This window comes from Phoenix dactylifera, chromosome 6 (assembly GCF_009389715.1).
Source record: "Phoenix dactylifera cultivar Barhee BC4 chromosome 6, palm_55x_up_171113_PBpolish2nd_filt_p, whole genome shotgun sequence".
Lineage (NCBI taxonomy): Eukaryota > Viridiplantae > Streptophyta > Magnoliopsida > Arecales > Arecaceae > Phoenix > Phoenix dactylifera.
This window is the reverse complement of record NC_052397.1, coordinates 16,438,918-16,465,011: the sequence shown is the minus strand read 5'-3', so window position 1 is coordinate 16,465,011 and position 26,094 is coordinate 16,438,918. Positions and strand designations below refer to the sequence as shown.

At 37.8% G+C, this 26,094-nt stretch overlaps 1 protein-coding gene across 2 annotated transcripts; it reads left to right on the top strand.

Moving 5' to 3' along the window:
• The first annotated feature begins 11,882 nt into the window (after nt 1–11,882).
• On the top strand, nt 11,883–18,659 carry LOC103697967 (cytochrome P450 90B2-like). 2 transcript variants are annotated; one of them, XM_026801442.2, is made up of 8 exons: nt 11,883–12,168; nt 12,259–12,586; nt 12,692–12,844; nt 13,523–13,774; nt 13,874–13,966; nt 14,070–14,148; nt 14,281–14,387; nt 18,184–18,659. In XM_026801442.2, exons 1-8 carry the CDS (start codon nt 11,963–11,965, stop codon nt 18,400–18,402), a joined length of 1,437 nt encoding a protein of 478 aa, XP_026657243.2. In that variant the 5' UTR covers nt 11,883–11,962; the 3' UTR covers nt 18,403–18,659. The 2 variants fall into 2 exon arrangements, with proteins under 2 accessions (XP_026657243.2, XP_008778138.2); XM_008779916.4 differs by having other exon boundaries at nt 11,888–12,168; nt 18,181–18,659.
• The last annotated feature ends 7,435 nt before the right edge of the window (nt 18,660–26,094 follow it).

The window sequence follows — 26,094 nt, the reverse complement described above, 5'->3', positions numbered from 1 at the left end:
AGTTCAATCTTAATGCAAAAAAAAAAAAAAATCAACGAAGTTCCCTATTTACATTTGGCTGAACTGAAAGAAGATTCTTCGACTTGAGGATCGTGAGGCATAGTTTAAAGACAGATCATCCTGGAGCAATGGTCCATGTATTTTATGGAAAATGTGATCCCAAAATATTCTTAGTTGGAACCAGTTTATGCTCTGAGCTTTTGCTTGTGCTTTGAGTATCAAGAAACAGGGGAATAATGATTTCAACTCTCTTATCTGCTTTAAATCGGTACATCTTGCCTCATGTGTGATGGTCTGATTGAAGTTTGCAACTTTGAGTTCAGGATTTTGGTTCATGCCTATTTTATCTGCATTTGTGTGGGGAATATAAACTTTCGACAAGCTGGAAATTTTAATGGCCCATGGACTTGCACTGGCTTGTTAAGCATGTATCAAGTTTCTGAACCAGTTACAGTACTCACGTTAGTTCCAATTTATGGTGCTGTCTTTTATAATCTAGCTTTTCAAAAGTACCCATGAAAGGCTGTGCACATGGTGAGATGCTTTCACTACATGAAATCCATGTTTTTGCCAGCTCTCTGTCGCTCGCTCGCAGAGCTGATCTCTCCATTTTAAGTAAAGCCTCCTCCAATCTTCACAATAGATGGTTACACCATCTTTTGGCTTGGCTTGTTATCTTTTTGTTGCCTGGTTCAGAGAATCTAGCTCATTCACATCGATATCTAGCTACATCCTCCTTTTTTTATTCTCTTTCAAACATGTAGAAATTTTCATCATTCTTCATAAAAAGGGATTATTATGTTTGGTGATGTATGGGGATTAACTTGAATGGTTTCTGCACAAGATAATCAGTTCTTTAGTTGAAAATTTTGTTTGATCTTTAAATAATTTGCTCTGCTGATTAATATTATGGATATTGATGTTTGCATTCTGAACTTATATGCAAAGATCTAATTCAGGATAACCAGCCATAAATTACAACAGATTCTCCGCTGACAGTAGTTTCTTCTTTGTTTGGATGGCGCAAAATCTTATTCTAGGCATTTTCTGAGATATATTCTGCTCGTGCTCTTGAGTGAATTTTTCCTTGACTAATGTTTACGCTCGAGGATTTGTATAAAAGCATATATTTGCTCTCTATTTTTCCCTAAGAGCAGACAAATACAAATGTGCTCATACAAAGCTGAAATCATTTGAAGTCTCAAATCAGATGTGACCTTCACCTGAACTATTTCTTTGGTGTATCATTACAAGCATCTTGAACAATCCATGATTTTAGTGGCAAGTGCTCCTTGTGGCTTTCCATTTGAAACATGTACATATATCACATAATCCTCATTCCAGGGTTCTATAATGCCAAAAGTCATGTGAATGGAAGACTTGGTGCAGAGGAAAGCACCTTTTGTGCAAAAGTCCATAGAAGAGAAGGGCAGCTGCAAGCTGCAGGAGGAACCATCTTCCATAACATAAAAGATCCAAAAATCTCTTGCCCCATGTATTGGGGGGCCAACTTCCCTTCCTTCTCTGTCAGGCTTTCTATTGTGATTGATAAGATTGCACCCAATAGTTGCTTTTAGGCCAAGGTCACATCCTAGCCCAACACCTAGATCAGCGCTCCATTAGCATTCTTACTGATTGTCTCAACAATTCATAACCTTCCCCCAGCCTTCAGCCGATGGAATTGGGTGCACAATGATGCCTTCTTCCAGGGCCTTTCTCTCAACTAGATCTTGATCTGAATCCTTTTTGCCCGCTAAGACACAGGCAAATCTATGTGTTTCCAAGTCAGAGTAAAGCAAGGTTAATGGAGCTTTTCGGTTTCCTCTCTATTGTATTAGCTTGTTCACCCATGATGGTGACTCTTCATCTTCATGCTGGCAGCAAAGTAGTTCTTGTTATTGGTAAAGTTTAGAAAAAGACCAGCGTTATGCTATCCTGCTTTGGCATGCTTACAAAAGGTTCAGCGGTGGAACTAGTCCATCATTATCTGAAGAAAAGGGAATAAACCTTTTTTTTTTTTGGTATTTAGGGTGCTAATGAGTCATATTGGGACCAAGAGTTGGTGCAGGATGACATGGACTCGAATAATCTATGGTTTAGGATATCAAGTTCAAATATTATGGGCTAGACATGCCTTCGATCGAATTTTGGTTGGGTCCGGTTTTTCTAGGCTTAGATGCTTGCCCAATCGAAAACTAGATCTAATTCCAGGGCCCGATCATCCGAATCGAGCCGGGAGCGGATTCGATCTTGGCCAAGCCAACATACTTGGATCCTGACCTAGATAATATGTTCATAAAATAAGCTGGAGTCAAAAAGGGGAACGACCTGTTCAAAGCTATCATTGAAGGATTCCCATCTCTCCAGTGCTCCAAGGACCATGCTCCTTATTTTAAGAGATTTTTAGATGGGCATGAGCAATGATGCCAGAAGCTCTTGGAGGCACTATAGTAGTCCTATTGTGGGCTTTTCGCTTTCCACGCATGTCCCTGTGAGCTCAGGGTACCATGATTGAAAGAAGAGGCTAAAGGAAGAGATATAGAAGGGAAAGAGTGGCATGGCCAAGTGACAAAGAGCACATCCACATCAAGTCTGTGTGTTCATGGGGTGCCAAATAGACCCAGGCAATGATAGCTATAATCCTTGCCTCTGTGTTCATTAGAAAAAGAGGGTCCTTCAGAACCCCTAGAAATAAGAAAGAAGGGAGAAAGACTTGTTTTTTGGTAAAGCCCAAACGTCACTAAAAGATTGCCAGGTCTTAAGATAACTACGAGATGTCAGCTCTCTGTGCATGGGCAAATGCCTCGTGTCCTAATCATCAAATCACGATCTCTTGGTGTGGAAAACATGCTAAGGTTGGGAGGGCCTTCTCTGGAAACTTATGCAAATAAGACATCTTCAAGAGGGTTAATTACTGGTTTGAGTTTGATTTAACTTGTGGTTTTTTTTCTCCTTCTTTTCTTAGAGAAACAAGGTCATCTCTCTCTCTCTCTCTCTCTCTCTCTCTCTGTGGGTGTGTGTGTACAGGAATTGTGCATGGATTAAAAGTTTTTCCTTTTCCTGTTTTATTGGAGAAAAGGGAGGGGATTATCGCTCAAGCTGAAGGTCATATTGAGAAGGTTATTGAGAACCATAGCTCAATGACTTCACCAAATATACTATTTTGGCTCTCATTAGCACTATTTATGTACTGATATTTGGATTTTTTTTAAGTTGAAAAAAATCAAGATCTTTTGTTCTTTTTTTTTTTTTTCCAACTACTGCCTTTAATAGGGTATTAATTATTTCATGTTTCATCAACATACCCCTTAGTAAGATGTGGATTCTTAAATTGAAAAAACATACCAAGATTTTTTTCCCCCTTATCTTCTTTGTTCAACTGGTTCCATTGATAGAGGGGAAGGCCATGGAGCATGGACAAATGAAATATTTGTCCATACCTCTTTGGAGTTATTTTATTATTTTATTATTTTTTTAAATTATTTTATTATTTTATGCTTCAATACCTCCTTGGAATGCCTGGTCTCTTCCTATATTCTTTGATATAATTCTTCAACAGAAGGGACTATATTGATTTTAAATATTTAGTAGTAGAATACTTAGACTATTATTCATCTTTCTTTTATTTTCTTGGAGGCAAATCTTATGCTGCCAAAGTCTAATAAATTTCTGTTACGACATTTAAAACTTTTGAATTGATTCAACCCCTTGTATTTCTGAATTGGTTTCCATGCACTCTTTTTTAACCCACTAGCCTTCAGTTCTTTTGGTTATGAATCCACTTTGGCCTTCATCCTGTGACCTTTGTAGCACAACGCTGATTGGTCCCCACCATTGATACCTAGTCGTCCAAGTGGGACAAATAAATAAGATATCCAAATCATTATACATGCAGTTTTGCTAGAATTTTATCATTCTAAGATGTTTTCAATGTAGAGCTCCGACTAGATGCAACCATCAGAAGAGAAGAGGCGACAAAGATCACGGAGTATCTATACATGGTCTAATTACTTTCATTAAATAAATGAAAGATTGTAACGGATAGCTACAAGTATCGAACTAGCCCCGGCTATTGAAGATTGGCTAATAAATTGCCGATAAACAAGTCTAATTTAGGTAATCAACTAAGTCAAATCTTACTTATAGGCTATCTCTAACAATGCACAAGCAAACAAGAAACTTTTTCTAAAACATCTTTAACTTGTCTTACTTCCTAAAAATCTAGAGAGCATCCACTTGGATGGTGATATGACCAGATACCACACATGACCAAAGATATGAAGCCTTACACAGTGGTGTTAGGTCTAGAGCTCACATCCTTGAAATTTTACCAATTGGCATCATCTCCACCAGTCAAGGTAATGCACTATTTTTGTAGCATAGAGTTTAATGTATTAGCCGACAAAGGGAATATAAATGAGCTCGCATCATTTGTTTCTCTTGCATTTCTTACATGTGCTTCCATTAGCATTATTAGTTTTCCTCGACTACAGTAATCACTAACAGATGTCTCCCTAATTGTATCATAAAATTATAAATCAGGTGACCTCCTAAAATGTATCAAATTAATGATTTACTGTGCATGCCTTAGAAGGTTTCTCCATTTCAAGAAAACAATTTTAAAGGAATTGGCCTCATGCATGGGTAGCATGACAATCATCAAAGAGCACTATGAAGTAAATAAATTGCACACAAAAGGCTTTTAGATTTTAAATTTTATATAATTGCACTAAAAGTAAATAAACTTCTCACAAAAGATAATGCGAAGAATATAAAATATCATGAGAAGATAAAATAAATAACAATATTATTGAAATTGCTTTTATTCTCATATAGTAGATATCACGAAAGAAATTTTACGCGACAGCACCAAAAGTAATCGATAATTGTCAGCTCGGTTGATACTCTCCTCTCCAACTATGACGACCACTATATTTTTTGAAAAAAATATAGCATCGCTCATAAATTACAAATCTCATCGGTGCAGTTAAGCAATCATTTTACAAACCTATCCCATTTTTTTGCAACCCATGCTCATACATATACAAAATATTAGCAAACAATATCTATACTAGCAATTGGAAAAGCATCTATTTATCTTGTGTAAGCAAGACATGCATATTAATGGCACATACTCGAACCGAACAAAAAGTACATCTGGTTTGGAGAAATACCTACAAATTTGAAAGCAGTGACTAATGTTATCGAATATATAATAATCTATGTGATCAGTACATAGCTATTTTGGGCAGATGCTAAAGTTTTTCCCTGAGCCTCACATTTTGGCACAAAGGAGAGTGGGATGCCCAACTTGCAGGGGAAGTCCATCCTTTTTAGATCTTGCAACAGTGATGCCGAACCACAATCTCTATATGCGTGCAAATGTACCTCCCCCACATGCACGTCACTGTGCTTGACCGGTCAAACGAGAACAGGAGGCCACTACTGTTGATAAAACTAAAATCCAGACCGTCACATCCGTGGTCCCATCTCCCAAGATCTAGTCCCTGTAGCCTAACAAGGCGCTGTATTAAATACGCTACCGTCCAAAAAAAAAGAAAAGAAAAAGAAAAGAAGAGAAAAAAAAATACTCCTTTAAATGAGATGGTACCAGTTTGGCACACGTGTGCCCTCGCCAGGCGCAATCATTGGCTCGACACGTGCCGACCTTTGGGCCCGCCACCCGCACGGGTAGTTGGGTGATTAACTCAACTCAACCCATTGACTCGAGATGAAGACCGAAGGACACGTGGCGGTCGCAAAGGGCAAGGCAAGGTGATTGGGAATTGATTTATTAAATTTTTTTTATAAATACCCTCTAAATATTAAATTTTACATAAATATACTTTCAAAATCGATATTTGTATATATATATATCCTTCTAAAACACTTATTTTGCTATTTTATTTTTTTTATTTCTATTTTTGTATATGTACTCATATGTTAAAAAGTTAACGATTTTAGATTAAAATAACTAAAATATTTTTAACGAATAGATGTGCAAAAAAAAATATTTATAAATATGGTTTTTGTTAACGGTGTTGAAGAACCTAGAGGCATTTGTACAAAAATAGTGTTTTATGAGGTTATAGAAATAAATATAAATTTTTAAAAAATATTAAATTTAAGTTTTTAAAAAGATATTTATAAAAAATCTAGTTATTAAATTGTATATAAAACGAATTAATGATTTAATGGAAGTAGTGCTATGGGGCATGGACACCGGTGTTATGGAGTACATCTCCGTGGTTGGCCCGGGATTACGTGTCACTTTTGGGGGTTTTATTTTGAGTGTTTTTTTTTTCCTTTCGTTTCGGTCGGCAAAGATTTGGGTTTGTTGGTTGGTTGGATAGTGGGCGGGTGGGGTCCAATAATGTGTTCACACGTGGATTGGGACGTGAGAGCTACGGATAAAAGGGACAGCGGCCCGGACGGTGGAGGAGCGGGGGAAGGAAGCCAACATCTCACTCATTAATCATTGATCATTTAATGTAACAATTTCTCGTTTGGTCATTGAACTATAATTTTTTTAAGCTAAATTCAACTATAATTGTGTTTAATAAGTATGGTTGTTATCTGATTTGACTATAGATGTCTTCCCAAAAAAAAAAAAGCTTAACAAATTCTTCAAATCTCTTCCTAACAATTAATAGTTGTTTGTTGCTGGTTGTCCTTTTTTTCTCAAGACTAATGCTAAAGGGCATCGATTGGCTCAACTTGCAGGATTTATTGGCGAAAACAATCTTGTCAATTGTAGAAAAAACCAGATCAATAATTATGCTTTTTCATATGCACACCGGAGACACCTTGAAGAATTTTTTTTATTATTTTTCACCATCACAATTTGTTTTAATGGAAGGTGGTCACATAATAAGTTGATGAAGCATTTCAATGGTTGTGTTAGGGACTTGGGTTCAAAGTCAATCATCAAAAGAAGTTGGGAGTTTGGAGATATGCTAGGGAGGGCCACCTATAATTGTGTAGCCTATTATCGACAGACCTCCTTAGCTAAATCTAGAAAAACATTAAATATTTGTTGTAATAAAATTTTAAAGTTGTTAAAATTTGGAAAGCATATTGGATTTTTTTTTAGTTAACGTTGAATATTAATGCTTTTGGATACCTGTGAAAGAATCCTCAAAAGAGGAGGAGGAGGAGGAGGAGTTAGGATCAATATTTGATAACATATAACATCTTCTCAATCAAGAAAAAAAAATAACGTAAGAGATTTTTTCACAACTAAAGGTTGAGAAGGAACATTGGGATACCATGTCATCGATAAGCATCAAACGTTTCTTTTTCCTTTTAGGGTTTGAGGTTTCCTAATAGCAACATAATATAATAAACAAAAAGATTGATTGCTATCTCAAATTAATTTTTCATTTTTCCACTTATAATAATCTTTACTTTGTATTAACAAGGTCAAACTTAATCTATAGATATGATGATTCAACGCATAACCTTCATCTCAAATTATAGTTATGGCAAAAAGCTATAGGTGGCATGTCCTGAAATAGATGAGTGAAGTTAAGGAGCCTTTTATCAAAAAGGCCATATATGTTGCCCTAAAACACCATGCCCTCAACTGATAAAGAAACATGTATTTCTAGATCTTTTATCAACAATACCTTAATCCTTCAGTCATTATTTCGTACCTATTTGATATTCCATAATAAATAAAAACTATGTTATAAAGCAACCAAGTGGTTCAAAATCAAAACAAGCTAAGGAAGATGGAAATTGAAGTGATTCAAAAATATTTGGGATAGGCTAATCCATCTTAAGATGGTTTTTCTTAATTTCAAAAAATGTTAATTTTTTGTTGATATCATGAAAATCTTAGAATTGCATGACCAACTCCAATTTCTCTCTACCTCAGCGAGAACAATAATATTTTTTCCTTGTCTTTTTAATTACTTTCAAAGTTTGGTTTTTACGCACTAGAATTCATATAGAAACATATCCATCTAACGATCAATTAGAGAAAGCTATTTAAAACTCTGTTGAAAGGGTCCACAATGTCATGTAACAATCACATTTTTGTGTTTGGGAACAAAGTTATGGATGAAAGATAATTTATATTAAATATATTTACACCTACTTATTTTTGCATTAGAAGGACGTGACTATAGATCCATTAGACACCTCATTGAGTGGCTCAATTGGTTTCGAGAAAATTTCTTACCCTCTTTCATAGGTAATATGACCATAGATCCAATTAAAAATTATGCACTTTTGCTAATCACTTGCAAATTTAATTAGTTGGGGTTTACTGGTTAACCAAGTGGATAATCTTCTCATTAATTAAGTCTTATGAATAGATTAAAGACAACTTTACATTGCCGACCTACATTCACATCTACCACCAAGTGTAAGTGTGATCTTTTCTTGTGGCAAGTCTAGAATAATGCTTAAGGTTTAAAAATCCAATGAAACAAGTTCACTTGATCAGTGGGTCACTCATCTTAAGATTGTTTAATTAATCCTAAGTGGTTTGAAGGGAAAGTCATTCCAATTGCATCACTAATCCCAAATAGCCATTGGGTATACAAAGTGGAGCATCATGTGCAACAGATCAAAATAAATGGATGGGAATCATTATCAGATATTAAACCACATCTACCTACCAAAGAGCCGCAAAGGAGGCTAGAGATTGAGGTGCTTTGATTCTCCCGAATTATAAGAATGTTTATTTGTTTAAGAAGATTTTATATCTAAATAATATCAAACTTTAGTTTCATCCTCTGATTACTTAGATAAAATTGAGTTTTCCAATGGCAATGTCATTATGATAGCATGAATGACGTAAACTGATGCCATAATCTCGATTTTTTTCTGTGACACAAATGTGGATGTTGTCAAAAAAAAATTATCAAGAATAATATCATTGCATCAACTAAAATTCTATCATTTAGCTAGAGCATCAATACAAAGAATGTAAATTAAATTTATAAGCTTCAATCTATTACCTACTACAAAATTAGGGAAAATAGGTTCTAAATTTAAATAAATAAATAACTAAAATCTACCTAAAATAACAAAGCTCCTAATGATCTTGAAAGTAAGAATAAGAATGCTTTAGTAGGATGCACGTTATGAAATGTATAGAATCATATCTAGAAAGCAGGCTAGTATTATAGGACTTGTTGAAGAGATTGGAGAGAACCAGTGCTTCTCAAGCATCAAAAGCCTTCATTTCGCTAATGACACTCTCTTATTCTATACTGAGAAAATAAGTAGTGTGGCTACCATAAAGCTATCCTCCTAGCATTTGAGAAGCTTCAATCCTCCGATGACTCAATTTCAAATTTCAGCAAGAGTTCAATTATTTACATCAACATGGAGGAAGAAGAAGCTAATTACTTGGCTGGCATGATGAACTATAAGAAAAGTTGTATTCCGATGACCTACCTTGGCCTTTCCTTATGTGACACCAAAATTTCGGAGCAAGGGTGGATTCTTCTTATTAAGAAGATAGGAGCTAGGCTCACATCATGGAAAGGCAAATTTCTCTCCATAGGAGGAAGGCTTACATTGATCATTGCAATCTTGTCAACACTTCCATATTGGCAAGATGAGAGTCCAATAAAATTGACCAATTGAGATGAAGCTTCTTATGGAAATAGCAAGACACCATTAGAGGATTTACTACCTAGTAAACTGAAATTGTGTTTGTAGAGACAAGAAAAGAAAAGATTTAGGAAATAAAAACTTGCTGAACATGAACCACTCTTTGTTGGCAAAATGGGCTTGGAAAATGCTTAAAAGTTCGAGTTCTTCTTGGTCAAATCTAATTTTCTCTACCTACTATACTAGAAGAAAACTTCGTATGCCCACTAGAAAATTTCGAACCTTCCTATCTACTATTTGGAAGGATATTAGTAGACATGTTAAAGTCTTCTGAAATTACACCTCTTTCAATATGGGGAAAGATAGTTACTTCTACTTTTGGGAGGATTCATGGATTCACTTTACCCCTTTGACAACTTTCTTTGAAGATTTGTATGTCAAAGCTTTAAAATGAAATGCCACTATTGCATCATATTGGAATTGACGTACTCTAAAGTGGAATGTCAAAATTCAAGGTCCTCTCATCCTGGAGGAAACTAATCAAATGGAGCTCCTTGAGGATCTTCTTTTCCCAATCAGACCTTCTAGGGCTTCAAATGAGCCACCTTGCGATAACTTCTCAATTCAATCATTTACAAATTCATTAACTTTGGTGGTATTCTCTCTCCTTTTTATAAAGTCATATAGAAAGTAGCGGTATCTAAAAAAATGAAGATGTTTCAATGGTTGACGTTGAAGAACATATTTCAGAGAGGAAAGTTTCTTGTTAGAAAATGATGGACTGTGAGTTCGTATTACCCTTTGAGTGGAGCAAATGTAGAAATTGTTTTCCATCTTTTCATCAAGTGTCATTTCACAAGAAGCATCTAGTTTGCATTGAAGTTGTACCTAAAAATTCAAAGTTGGCCACCAAGCTTAAAAGAGTTGTGGATTTCATGGAGGCATAAAAGGATGCATAAATCATTTAGGAGGGCATGGGATCAACTTATCATCACCCTTTGCTGGCAAATTTGATGTGAGAGAAACTCTAGAGTCTTCCTCCAAAAGCAATCTTCAATCAGAGTGGTCCTATGCGAGACTCTCCAAACTTTTAAGCTTTTGGATAATATTTGTTCAAGCAAACATATAGACAGTCACCAAAGAATGTTCATGCTCCTATCTCCTCTTTAGTGTACCACCTTTTCATAAATTCTTGTAAGCTTATCTTCGACCCTCTTTCTACCCTCTTAAATTCCGATATTTTACTTGTGTATACCACCCATTGTTTGTACATTCATAAACTTTACATATTTTAATTCTCATAAAGAGGAAGCATCTTTCTCCCTCCATTTTCTCCAAAAAAAAAAGTTTGTCCAATTAATCTACTCTTAAGGTGATGCTTTCCATCACCATCCACATTTAATGCCATTAATCTACTCTTAAATTTTTTTTAAAAAATATGTTAATAAAAAAGAAACTCTTGCTGTGAAGGATTCAGCACCATTTAATCAACGCTTAAATAAAACAATAAATATGAATAGGATAACCGAAAAGAAATAAATAAGTATTCGATCCTATTTAACCCATTCTTAGATAAAAAATAAACATGAATATGGTAACCAAAAAGAAAGTCTTCATAAGAAGGATTCAACTCCATTTAACCAACTCTCAAACAAACAAACAAAAAAAAACTCTTGATAAGAAGGATTCAATCTAATTACCAAAAACAAGAAAGAAGGATTCGGTCCCATTTAATCCACTCTTTATTTCTTTTTCACAAATAATTTAGAAAAAAAGATGTTAACAATTTATAATGCATATAAGAACATTTTAGTTAATTCTACAAGAAGAAAATTTCTTATTTGCTTCTACTAGTAGTATAAATTATGAAAAAAACAAAGACAAATTATCCTTTTCTCTTAGGGATCTCGAGAAAAACAAACTGATGGGGGTTTGTCCCAACACCCAGATCATAAGCCTACAACCCCATCTCTTTATTATGGTGGGCCCTGCTCCCACCAAGAAAAACAAATTCAAGGATGGTTTTTCTCTTTCTTATGTTTTCTAGCATTACCACAAAACCAAATCAAAAGCACATCCTGTGGTCAAATTCCCTAATTTTTGTCCTAATAACTTAAACACCCCTCCCTTTATATCATATCACAGCCTTCCCAACTGCAAGAGCGCTACACCTCTCCCCCGTGAATGAATATTGGTCTCCCCTTTCCATATACAAATAGGAACATGGGACTTTTAGGCCAAAACCAAACAGAGGAGTTTTTTTGTTATTTTGCCCTCCAAAAGAGGCCTTTAAAGCCAGCCTCAGCTTTGCTCCAAAATCTCATTTCCCCTCACTCTCCTCCAATTAGAGCTGCAGCTAGAGGTAGAGATAGAGGTGAGCTACTCTTCTCTCATGTCTATAATAAAAGAGCTTCTCTTCCTCCTCCCTCCAGCTCTTCTAGCCCTCTTCCTCTATATCAACCTCATCAAATGGAAGAGAAAGAAGCCCAACCTCCCCCCTGGAGTCTCTGGATGGCCTTTTCTCGGCGAGACCTTCTCCTATCTCAAGCCTCACCCTGCCACCTCGGTAGGCCAATTCATGGAACAGCACATATCAAGGTGGTCCAATTCCAACACTAACAAGATGGGCTAAAGGTTTACATATTGTGCCACGCTTTTCTAAGAACTCTTATGTAAGCTACCATGTAGGTATGGGAAGATCTACAGGTCCAGTCTCTTTGGCGAGCCAACGATAGTATCGGCCGATGCAGGCTTGAACCGGTTCATACTCCAGAACGAGGGGAAGTTCTTTGAGTGCAGCTACCCAAGGAGCATCGGCGGGATACTTGGGAAGTGGTCGATGCTAGTTCTCGTCGGAGAGATGCATCGAGAGATGAGGATGATCTCACTCAACTTCATGAGCAACGTGAGGCTCCGTTCGCAACTCCTCCCCGAGGTGGAGAGGCATGCTTTGCTTGTTCTTAGGTCTTGGAAGGAGAATTCAGTAGTCTTCTCGGCCCAGGAGGAAGCAAAGAAGGTATCGCCATCTATATCAACGTTTTTAATTTGGTTTAAGCCATGATCGAATCATTTGCTGCAGATGAGTTCTAAGTGCGTTTATTGGATCCTTAACCAATTGCAGTATACTTTTAATTTGATGGCGAAGAATATAATGAGCATGGATCCAGGAGAGCCCGAGACCGAGAAGTTGAGGCGAGAGTACATAACCTTCATGAAGGGAGTGGTGTCTGCCCCACTGAACTTTCCTGGGACTCCATATTGGAAGGCTCTAAAGGTTGGTCGTTAGATCAAAATCTACTTCCTTCTTTCTCTATATTAATAAAAAGAATTCTAAAACAAAATCATCGGGAGTTAATCGGCTAAATCTTCATCATGTGATTAAATCATATTATATGCGAAAACAGTCCATTGCTGCATGATTGTGTAAGATTATTTAATTAAACAACACTCTAACCTTGATCGAATAGTGTTTATTTTTTTCTACTTGAACCATGGTGCTGAGCATATATATAAGATGTTTCCACCTCTAATTTTATGCAGCCACCTTCTTATATTCATTCCTCCAGCTTGCTTTATCTATGCTGAATCTATTTAACAAATAACAAGCTAGATGACCCGCCTCATAATTAGCCATGATTGTGGGTTCTATTCATGATTTTTTTTTTTTGACTGATCATTGATTATACCATGCTTTACACCGAAACCAACCAATGTCCATTTGTTATTTTAGGCAGTTGCCCGTGCCCATTACATTATAATGTGCAACAATCTAATGATTGGTAGGCGATACAATAAACTACTTTTAGCAGCTAATTACCATGGTAATATGAAAATCAAACAGTTTACACATCACTTCTATGTTATCTTTATTTTTTAATAGGATTGATATTAGGTGAAAAAGATTCATTTACTCCTAATGTTGTTGTCACTAAGAGCGGCATTGGTACTACAGTCGCGATCGACGATCCTTGGGGTGATCGAACGGAAGATGGATGAAAGATTCCAAAAGATGAACGAGGGACAAGAAAGAGTTGAGGAAGATGATCTCCTTGGGTGGGCTCTAAAGCAATCCAATCTCTCTAAAGAGCAGATCCTTGATCTCTTGCTGAGCTTGCTCTTTGCTGGCCATGAAACATCATCGATGGCTTTAGCTTTAGCCATCTTTTTCCTCGAAGACTGCCCAAAAGCCATTCAAGAACTGCAGGTAAAAACTTAACAATAATCTCACCTTTTACAATATTTTTTTCTAGGTAGTAGGTCTTTACGACGATTACTTACAAATTTATTTGGCTTAATTCTTTAGGAGGAGCACCTTGAGATTTTCTCCGGAAAGAAACTAAAAGGAGAGTCTGGACTAAACTGGGAAGACTACAAGCAAATGGAGTTCACCCAATGTGTAGGCTCTCTGAACACCACTGAAGAAACAAAGCTTAGAGTTAATGCTTCATTTTGATCACCTATAGCTTAGCATTCTATTTATAAATATTTGGTTCATGAAGGTTATAAATGAGACACTACGGCTGGGGAACGTGGTTAGGTTCGTTCACAGAAAGGTTCTTCAAGACGTCCGGTACAAAGGTAAGTTATTAATGTCTCCTAGAATATTCTTTCTCAGAGGGTTATCTGTGCGTCTGTGTGTGTATATATCTATGTATGTATGCATGTATATATATATATATATGTATATTTATGATCGTTGCCATGTGGAAGGGTATGACATTCCATGTGGATGGAAGATTCTTCCTGTGTTTGCGGCAGTTCACTTGGACTCTTCTTTGTATGATGATCCTCATCAGTTCAATCCTTGGAGGTGGCAGGTTAGTCCCCTATCCTCTCATATCATGCATCTTATGCATAAGTGCTTATATTAAGTGAAAACCCTTCTTCTTCTAAGCCTTAACTGATATTTTATTGCATATATTTATTGAAGAAGAGTAGTTAGGTCCTGATCATTTGATGGGATTACATGAGAAGATGCATGAGACTTTCTGCTCTTGTTCTTATATGGTTCATATGACGTGGATAATAGACCCTACGCCTTGGTAGTTCAGCCCAGAAAGTTGTATCCTATCTAAAGAAGGTTGTCGAATTGCTTTAAGTACTGTTCTTCATGTGAAAATTATTTAGGCGTGCGAACAACGTAACCACACACCAAACGAGACACCAAACGAGATACCAAACGACATCAGACTTACGTGTTTTCCGACGAGAATTGATTTGATTGGTTTAATTGATTGCTCTTGATTAGTGCCAATGTGTGAGTAATACACTTGCACTTCTCCCACCTAAGATATAGACGCCAACTTAATTTGCCTTTAAGCCCAATATGTGAGTACTATATATAGCTTCCTACACCGTCAACTTGCTATATGCACTTGATGGCCACCCTGCTTCTTTGATTTTAATGCCAAATGACATTACCACTTTAATCCCTATTTCAAAGATTGATAATTTCGTATCTAACTGTATAAAGGTAGGTGCAGATCCTCGTTACTGCCCATAAGAGAAGTAATAAGTACGGATGATAGGATTTGAACCCGTAACATTTTGTACCCAAAACAAAAGCGCTACTAAGCTGCGCTACATCCCTTTTAGTTGCCTTCGATGTCTCGTGTTTGGCTAAATTTTACTAGAGTGTAACACACATTCATATCGAAACCCTTAGAGGTTAGGAAGTGTCATCGATGAACCATACATGCATGCAATCTTGTCATACATGGCTCGAAATTTGCATTGCATTGATGGCATGCTTTTAGATGCTTGTTAACCTTTCACTTAGGTAATCAATATTGATAGTTTGATGAGACATTTTATTTGCCAATCACCCCAATCTTCGATAACGAGGTGCTAATTGTCACATGGTGACAATGGCTTAAGTTAATTCACTTCCGTACTAATTTCACATCACAAGCCCGATGCTTGACCAAACATACATGACATGGGCTTGAACCTTGACTCATCATGCGTCTCGTACATTTAGATACATGATGTGAAGCTGACATTGCATTAGATGGGATCGTCCAAAAAAAAAAAAAAAGAACAGACATCGCATTGGATTATCAAATGGTCCCATTAGTCTCAGACGATGGTCACATACACAAGGCTTGGAATCATGCCAATGTCGCTATTCTTTACTTGTCCTTGGAAATACTGTGCCTGTACTTATCCTTTCTGATTGAGAACTATTGCAATCAGAAGGAAACTATTACGTTATAGTGATCCTAAGAATTCCAACAAGTGCCTTCAATGGAGTAGTACTTGTCAAAGGGCTCGTCAGTAGTGACCTGACTGAATTATTAAGATTTTACTTAATCTAAATAAATATCTTGTAAGTCTAATAGTAGCTTTAACATTAAATGCCTGCTTCAATCATTCACTAGTATGGCCACTGCCAACAATTCAAGGCAGATGGGGAACTTGGATCTAGTCCCTGGTCCTCATGGTATCCATCACAAAAATATCTATTTTTTAGGTTGACAGGGCATCTCCATAGCAGCCACAACTCTATTTTGTGGCCTTCCATATCTTTAGCCATCAAAAACTCTTAACTTTCAGATTACGTTCTTGCAAACAACTGGTGTTCATAAACCCCTAGACTTCTGCTGGCTTGGTATTTGGCCAATAGACATTTTGTTTCAGCCCAAGCAATCTGAACCAAAGGCAAGTGGGCTTACCACCACAACATGGACGGCCTTCATGGCCCAAATGTTCTTCTCCCAAGTTAAGCTCCACTCTGAGTTTTGACTTATATGCCATCATTCTTAGCTAATAAATTGGGGTTGCAATAGTTTTCTTTTGTAAGGCAAGATTGTAGAATAAATCCTTGGTGAAGGTGGGATTTAAATCCATATCATTGGTATAATCACATTAGGCATACTATTGAGGTTTATCTTCTGGAAAAGTTCAGAATAATGTGTGTGACTTACAAATTAAAAAGTAATTCGCAATTCTAAAAATTAGAAACAAGTTATTTCTGTGATAATAATTTCATTGCATGAAAAAAAAAACTATTTAGTTATTTTTTATCATATGGGTGGGGCAAAGATCGAACATGGCCATGATATTCATACTGTGGAGCATGGTGGATGATGATGTTGACGAGCATGAGTTGGGAACGCTCATGGTCCCACGTACTGATTGGGTTGGCCATGCACGTGCATGCCTTGCCCACATCAAAACTTTAGTGAAAAGGACTCAACATTTGATGGTGATTAATTTCGCGGACCAGCACCAAGGTCCATGAATGGGGCTCCCGAAACTTATGCCATGAACCCATGGGACCATTTATTTTTGATGGAGCAGCGAAGCTTCGCAAGGATATATAGATTCAAAGAACATTTTAGTTAGATCCATATGAATCATAATAGCTCGTGTTTCGTTTACTAGCAGAAGGTGCAAGATTAGTGCATCAACTGCTTGCTTGTGATGTGTTCTTGCTTTCGATGCTTCAAGTATAGTAGCTGGTTGATATTGAATATTGAGGATATATTTGCAAGGTTAAATGTCACACATTTTCTTTGATGTGTTAAAATGGAGAAGAGTAGAGTATCCTGAGAATTTAGAACTAGTCTGAAAACCATTTAGTATACTGTACTTTTTCATTGATAAGATAAGATGCAGGAACTGAGGAGTGATTTGCTGGTGGTGGGAAAATTGTGGTGGGTTTCTTGAACTGGATTATAAATGTATTTTGGTAATAATTGGACTCTATATTGACCTAACCTATTGCAAACTATGACTAGATAATGACTTTACCTAACAAAAGAGAAAAAAAGAAAAAATCTTTTCTCAAACATGGCGGGTATCCATTGCACTCATTTATCTCTCGCCACACACACTCCCTCTACTCAAACCTAACCCATGTATTGTTTGATGTCTAGTTCAATCATGCAAACAAGGTATGGCATAAATCAGAAGTGAATTAAAGCACCACAGGTTATTAGAATAGTCTAAATTACTGCAAATTAGCCAACAAAATAGGACAAACCACAATAGCAAGTCCTGTCCATTAATGAAAGCTATTTCAGTTAAAAGCTTAAATATTCCTTGTTTGATCTTTTATTCACTGCATTTTTGTTGGCATTTTATTTTAATTTTAAAAGTTATATAAGAGCTATGAAAAATTACAAGGTCCAATAATGTAGGACTAACACATATTTTTCAAAGAAATTCTCATCTATTACTTTTTAATTTTCTTGAGCAAAACATGGATTAAAAATTTATGATGCTATTGCTCTCTTCTTTTTTTAGCATCTCTTAGATTATTTTTGCGTGAATGAAATATGATAGATATAAAATTCATCATTTTGAACTCGAACAAGCTTTCCACAAATTCCTTCAAAAACTTTGAATCTTCATCCCCAGAGAAGAAAAAAAATATTTCTAAGCTCCTGTATAAATCCTATTGCTGAAACACTCTAATCAAAAATATCCAAAGGAAAGCAGAGAAAAAAAACACATATACTTGAGAATAATGTTAAATCACTTAATAGTAAGAAGAATGACCAAAATTTTAAGATTAAGTTCATCATTTATGAAATCATTAGTACTTGAACAAGAAGATAAGATGAAGTTGTTGTGTCTGTTTTTTTTTTTTTTTTTGGCATTCAGAAGATCTCTCTTGGCGCAACAACAACAAACAACTTCATGCCATATGGTGGCGGCCCCCGTCTATGTGCAGGCTCCGAGCTCGCCAAGCTGGAGATAGCAGTCTTCATGCACCACCTTATACTAAACTATCGATGGGAATTGGCGGAGCCTGACCAAGCCTTTGCTTGCCCCTTTGTAGACTTCTCCAAGGGTCTACCAATAAGGGTCCAATCCATAACATGACACAGTTTTTCTAGGAGTTGGAGAGAGATTCGAAGTCCATTTGGGGATCAACAAGAATGTAAGCAAAGGAGAAAAAAAAAAACAAAAAAAGATGCATGCATAGGTGCTAAGACACATGCAAGCTTGCATTAGAGCTTCTTCTGCCTATGGTGTATATGTTGGCCAAGAGGGATAATAGGCATGAGTGTTTCTTAAGCTTTCTTTTTGTCATGCATTTAACTTGTCCTTTTGCCATTGACCTTTGATGATTACAGCCATTACAGAAGAGAAGCAATTGTGTGTGGAGATACATATATGTATATATACATATATATTGAGAGCCATTTCTCATCCACGAAACAAGAAGAGGCATAATTATATGTTGATTCATTGTGCTACACTATGCTTGGGAGATAAGCAAATTGTCGAATTGCCATGGCAAGTTGGTTTGGATCCATACTCCTGACTTCAACTTCCCATTTCGCATCAATTAGAGTGTTGGTAATCACTAGCCTATTGATTTCAGTGGTGGACAACATTGGCTTATGACATCTTGGATATTTTCAGCCCACATCTGACATGCTTTCATTCTAATTCTTAGAAGGAAAAATATATCACCCATGTAAAATATATTTGGATATGGCCATATGCCCTTGGTTCTGGCTCTAGAAATAGAAAACCACATACGACCAAGCCCAACTGGTCCAGTCCAAGAAAACTGGTTCAGGCTTCCAGCTATTTGACCGTTATTTGGGCCTGTGGCTAAACGGGCCACTTTTTATGAAGCCCCCCTCCAACTGATCCATTTCTTTGAAGCTATCAATAAAAATATCGAATTTTGCTTGTGCTGCATCTAGTTTCTGCCGCAATAATTCGATATCGGATATTTTTAATGAGGACTAGTTGTAACAGGTCACATTTACCAATAGTTGAACCTTTGCAATCCAAATGATTTCTTCTAAATAATTGTGTTCATATAAAGTCCCAGATGTCTTCACCATCAGCCTTTCGAACAGGCCGATGATCTTGTCCTCTTTTTTTTTTTTCTTTTGTTGGTATGGAATGATCTTTTCTATTCTATTTCTTTTATAATCCCAGCCATGCGGTAGCAGGAAGCAGATTTCATCTCGCCTCTTACAAATCCATTCTTTGATGTGGTTACCAGCTCAATATCGACTGAGACCTGCTAGATTCGTACTTTTGCAATGATATCTTTGGCTACAATGAACATACGCAGGATCAAAGACCACAGTAGCCTTCAAAAAATGGCTGTAAGAGATTTATTGAGCTATAAGCTCCTTAAAACAAGCTAGAACCACATCAATCAAATTCAAGGATACCAAACCAAAGGAAAGGGAAAGAATCGCGCGCTATAGCTCATTTTTTGCTAGAAACTGTGAGTATTTATACTTCTGGTGAGGTGCGCATGACTTCTCTTTTTTTTTTCGAATATTGTTGCTCTCTTAATCCCAAATCTTTTAATGACACAGTTAGTATTCCATCCGCAGAGTTCCTGAGCAGTGTTTTCTTTTTTTATCTTTTTGCTTGCGAGGAGATTTAATTTCACTCATTTGGATTGCAGTGTTCTCTAGGAGTTGGAGAGAGATTTCACTCAGTTTCATGTCTCAGGGCCTATAACTCCATCCATCCATGCAAGTAGGTCACTCTAGGACAGAGAATAAGGATGATGCAATTATGACAAATAGAGAAAATAATAGGGGTAGGACAATGGTTCGACGATAACGTGAGGTAATGTTGCTGTGCTTCTGTATAAAGACGTGATACTTGGGCAAGATGGCTATCATTACCACATGAAACGTACGATAATGGAGGACAGTATACAAAGATGAAGACCATACGCAAACATTGCTTGAAGGATATAGATCTAAAATAAACAAGAATTTATAGACTCGTTTCCATAATTTATGTCAGTTTGAGTACCTTGCCTAGAAGAAGCTTTTATATATGGATGTGTACAAGTGAAAGAACAAGCATCGTCTAGAATTGAGTTGCAGAAAATGCTATTATCCTCATTGTAGCTGTTTATGGATACATCAAAGGCAAGAGAAATCCCATGATTCCTCATGCAGCACTCGCACATATCATGCCATTTAACATATTCTCCATATCAAATAGAATTCCCCGCCATTGAAATCAAATAGAATTCTGTTGGCTTCTCCAGATACGTGTTCAAAGTTCTGGTGAAGTGGTTAAGTGATGGCAAGCCAACATGTTTATAATACCTTGATCCAGTCGAAGATCCCGCGGATCCTCAAAACAAATTTGAGAATATATCTCCTGATTAATCCTCCGCTTGCGAGATTGATCTCTGTGATTCACACCGCCTCCAGCTAATGGCCAGCTGATCACAGCTCGGCCTGAGACTTCAGGTAACGGCCAAGACCCTCACCATATAAAAAGGGAGTAGGAAAAGACCTTCGATAAGCCATTATAATCCATAAAAAGCCATGAAAAAGCAATTCAAAACACCCAGAAACCTTTCAAAAACTCTGCTAATTTAGCCATCGGAGGGTCTTCGCCGGAATTCCCAGCTAAGGCTTTTTGCAGGTACACCACTGTGCAGGAGGTGGCTCCCTTTCTCCATCCCGACCAACGTCTTCTCGGCTTCCGCCGGTGTGGTCACCCTCAGGCCAAATTTCAACCACAACAATATATATATATATATATATATATATATAGTATCTTCAGACCATATATAATAACATATTTTAGGTGTGCAATTAATAAAATATTGTACAAAGCAATACCCTCTAGAATAAAAAGCATAGAAAGACATTAGATTCATTATTTCCCACTCAATTATTTGTGTTATACCTCAATGATTCTTTAGCATGTGCGCAAGGTATGTGTTATTGTCATCTTGCATATAATTTTTATGTTAGCATAAATGGCACAAATTTATTATGGGACAGGAAATTCATGTGCAGGATGTATCTAATCAAATAATGGTCTATCTCCCCAATCTTTAAGCTTTGGCACATAAGAATCTAGGGTTCTTTCCTCTTAGGGAGAGATTGACTAATATCAAAATGGATAGTATTGTAAATCTATACTTGCATCTAATAGATTGCCAAAGTTATATGATTTCATCCACAATGCTGAATTGATAGCCGTCACCAACATATATTGGTGTTGCATGGCATTAAGTGCACCTTACAAAGGGTGTATTATCATCTAGATAGAAATGAAAACATATATTAATAAGGGGAAAGAAGAGCAAAAAGAAAAGTGAGAAATGAATAGTATTAAAAAAATATGAAAAACTAGATAACTCCTACTTCCTTACTGTTTTAGCATATAAAAAAAGAATATATATACATGTAATCCATGATAAATTTAGCAATACCTAGAACTATATAGATGTAAGTAAAGCAAGCAATACTCATACTAATAATAAGATATTTTTTCTAGCTAGGATGGTGTCATCAATCATAATATTCTTGTTTATGCTATTATACGTGTAGATCTTGTTGAGCCAACCCATAGCTTGGTTTTTCTAGTCACAACATTATTGCCATGTTAGTATATCATCAAAACATGTTGGGCATGGAAATAATTTTGATCGTAGTAATATTATTTAATTATTAGATTATTGAACACTTGCGCATTACATTTATTGATGGAAGCAAATTTGATATAAAGGTTGTATCATATAAGGAACTTTTCTAAGGATATTTTTAATATTCTTGAATAGTTAATGAATATATACCATAGATATTTATTTGGCCGGGAGTGTTGGCTCAACATATTGCTTTTCTAAAAAGTCCAAGGCACCGATGATGGCGATCATATTTCAACTCCATTGATGAAGAAGAATTTGGATAGCATATATAGTAGACAATTAATGTATCCATAATTCCTTGCTTTTCAAAAACTCATTGTTGGGGGAATAAGATTTTTCCCCCAAGTGACACAAATGCCCCCAAGAAGCCGCACAATCGCCGACCCTGAACAGCTGAAGTCGGCGTCCGACCTCGGAACGCCCGACCTCAAGACATCCGACCTCGAGACCTCCGACCTAGGAAAATCCTGACGCTCAAGGTCTACCCTTGTCAGCCACCTATTACGGCCGTACTCCTCCGAGGTCCAACTGAGGACCATACCCTGCCACTGCTTCAGCATTTATTGCGCATGGCCACTGTAACCCTCCGGTTCACTCTACAATTAATGTGGATCTCCCGCTTACTCCACCATTAATGCGGATCTCCGGCTTACTCCACCATTAATGCGGATCTCCGGCTTACTCCACAATTAATGCGCATGGCTCCTGACATCTACGGATCCTCGGCTCTCCACGGCAAGTTAGCCCAGCAGAGTCTGGTCAACCATGATAAGTCTCTGATCTCGGCCATACCTCCGACACCAATGCAATGATTCGCCTGGTAGCGTACTGGTTCGGGTCGTACAACGCCCTCACCGCTGACATCAGCACAATGATTCGCCTGACCGTGCGCCGACCTGAGCCACATGCCGAGCCGTACTATGGCCTCGCCCTGTTACATCACAGGTAAACCGACCCCCACCTATAAAAGGGAGCCTTAGCTTCTTAGGAGGGGGTTGGGAAATTCCGCGCCTTACAAGCACTGTTCATCTCCTCCTTACACTATCTGCCCCCTCCCTGACTTGAGCGTCGGAGGGCCGGCGCTGGAAAACCCGGCCACCGGTTTGTCTGCAGGCACCCAGACGGAGGACGCCGCCTGCTGACGGATCGCTGCCCCGCCGTGAGGATCCCCAGCTCCCTCTCTCCGGCCACCCCAGACGAAGGACGCCGCCCGCCGACTGGTCGCCGCCCCCGCCGTGGTGACCCGCAGCTCCCTCTTCCTCGACCGAAGATTGCCTCCGGGTCCAATTTCCAGCAACACTCATATACACGAATATACAGATACATATATACTTTATAAATTGTTCCCATTATAAATACAAAAGACCCAAAATAATAAACTATCCTCTATTTTCATTATTTTTTCTAAATAACAAATCTTTTCGCACAAGATATTATAGTAAAAACATTGCATGCATGCTGGGATATCTTAGTACATCTTAGTACTTAGCACAGTAAAACTTGAAGTTAAACATTTTAAGAAGTGGCTACAAACATCAAAATTGAAAATCATCGCATTATTACTAAAATACACAAGCATATGTTTGGCCAGATAAAATCAGAGCACCTGCAAGGCTAAATACTGTTGTTAAATTTTAAAAGACAAATTGAGAAAAAAAAATTCTAGTAGATAAATGAAATTACTTTCATGACATTTTTTTTACTAAAGAAAAAAAAAATCTACTTACTGCAAATGATGCATCCCTGGTCCAATTCTTACTGCAAGTCTGGCTCCAACTCCAACAAGCCATTGAAGTGATGCAACCTGTCCACGTAACCAAACTAATCAATCAAAGTTCCCAAAAATGCTAAAGTTACAATATTTCCAATCTTGCACAACTTTCGCAAATATATAGCTCTTTCATCCCTTGCAGCCAAACAAGTCTTAGAGGAAAAGTCCCTGTCACATGTTCCCTACCATATCCACTGAAAATTATATATGGAAGTGCATCAAGATATAATCTCAAAGAACCCTTTATCTAATAAAGGATAGATGAATTAAGAGGACTCCATGAATGGAGAGACGTCTGGGACATCAAGGGGTTCTAATGTGAAAAAGATTGAGCTGAAGCAAGCAATCCGAATTGACCTTAATCCCATGGATACCGACCTTCTTTTGTTCCCTCGTGGATTCAAAGAAACTAACTAAAGTGAGCGGATCAAAAACTTTAGGTGTTAAGCGATCCAACTTTCGGTCCGGGTAGAAAACGACACCCTCCCTCGTCCGTTCTAAGGAGCTGATCACATCCGTGTGAATGAGCTTTCGCGGAAGCAGCGACGATCGAAGACGTCTTCCCCCCCCCCCCCCCCGATCCCTATCATTCTGCTCGCAACACCACAATGTTTTTATTTCATTATTATTATTATTATTATTTTACACCGGCTCCCCACACTATACGTATATGAGTACAGCTATACATATCAGAGAAAAAAACTGGCTAAACAAATAGAAAGCATTCGTCTGATTCACTCAAAAAAAAATTCTCAAATAATGTACCGCATAAGAAGCCATCCAGTCAGCAGCTGTGTTAGTCTTTCAAAAAACATTAGTGGCCTTGAAGGAGTCATAAGAATTGTCCGTCCAACTCGGAATATCGTCCACAGACGCTCTCGATCACAGAGACCGAGTTACCCTCTAAATGGATGCACTCTGCACTCAAAACGCGCCTCACATAGGACATGCTCCCCATGCTGCGCCTGCAGTTTGACATGGTAAGGGCTAGTTACATTAATCAAACAATGGTGGCTGCTTTCTTCTCAACCTTGTCTTCTTCCAAATACCCACGAGCCAACATAACATTTATATCAACTATTATCCTGATTCATATAGATTGAAATATTTCTGAGAGATTGTCTGATACGATGATATCGGTTTTGCCGACCACTTTTTTTTTTTTAATTTATCAGCAAAACTCTTTCAAAGATTTTAAAACTCTTTCATTGTTTTAGTCTCGTATCCAATATAAAAGCAAATCTTCTGGCTTATAAGAAATTTTTTTTAAAAGAAAGTTTGAGTTGTGTTTTGACTTTTGAGGGAGTGTGCTGGTGATAAGCTCACTATATATATATATATATATATATATATATATATATATATGAAGCTTGCTATTCGAGTCAGGTGAGTTAACTCAGTTACCTCCTAAAGGAAGCTTGCTCCTGAACTGGGGTTTTAGAGATGAGTGCTCTTTTTCTCAGCCCATCGCTTTCCGTGGGCCCTCCACAGATCAATCACGGCCATATTGGTGGTCCGCATCTCATCATGCGGCCGTCCAAAAGGCGTGGCGATTTTGCTGGCTGGATGACAACTCGGCCACCTGCCTCTCCCTTTAGCGCGCTCTTATCCTACGGAAACATGCGTAAATTTTGTTTTATGCCTTAATGCCCTATCGACCGTCCGTTTGATCTGGAGACGATATCTGGCCTCTGAGCGCACAGGAATTTCTATGCGGTCGTGCCCGCTTCGACTGGATCGTGGTTGTCTGCCCTCAAAACGTCTCGTCCTCTCAGTCAGCGCAACTATTGCGCACTATTAAAAAGAGAGGGACGGGACGAACTTTAAGGGACCCAAATTTAGACCCATTTATTATACGGAGACCGTGTGACCGTAGGATGTGCAGATAATTTAACGGCGGATCAGATCTACGGCTGTGTGGTGACGTGAGGAGTCAGGGGGGACGCAAGAGAATTGCCGATGGGAAATATCAATCCCGGAAGAGGCAGCGAGGACAGCGGGGCCCACCGTTGGCGCCAAAAAGTATCCGACGGCTTTCATCGGGTGACGCCAGCAGGGGAGGAAGCGTCCTACTACCACGCGGCGCGCTACTGCGGGTCGCTGCGTGGGCCCCACCGGTCGGATCGGATCGGACGTTTTGGGTGGAACACGCGCGCATCGGACTCGTCCAGTGGGAGAAGCCATTGAAATCGACTCACGTGAGAAGCACCTGCGATTTATAAGCAAAAGAATTAATAGTTCATGCGATGGTATGCACCTAAAAGGAAGTATTTGATAGGCAGGGGAGTCCACATTCAATGTGGAAAGCGACGGTGCAGATAGGTCTGCAGGACACATTGGATGCCTCGAAAGGACACAA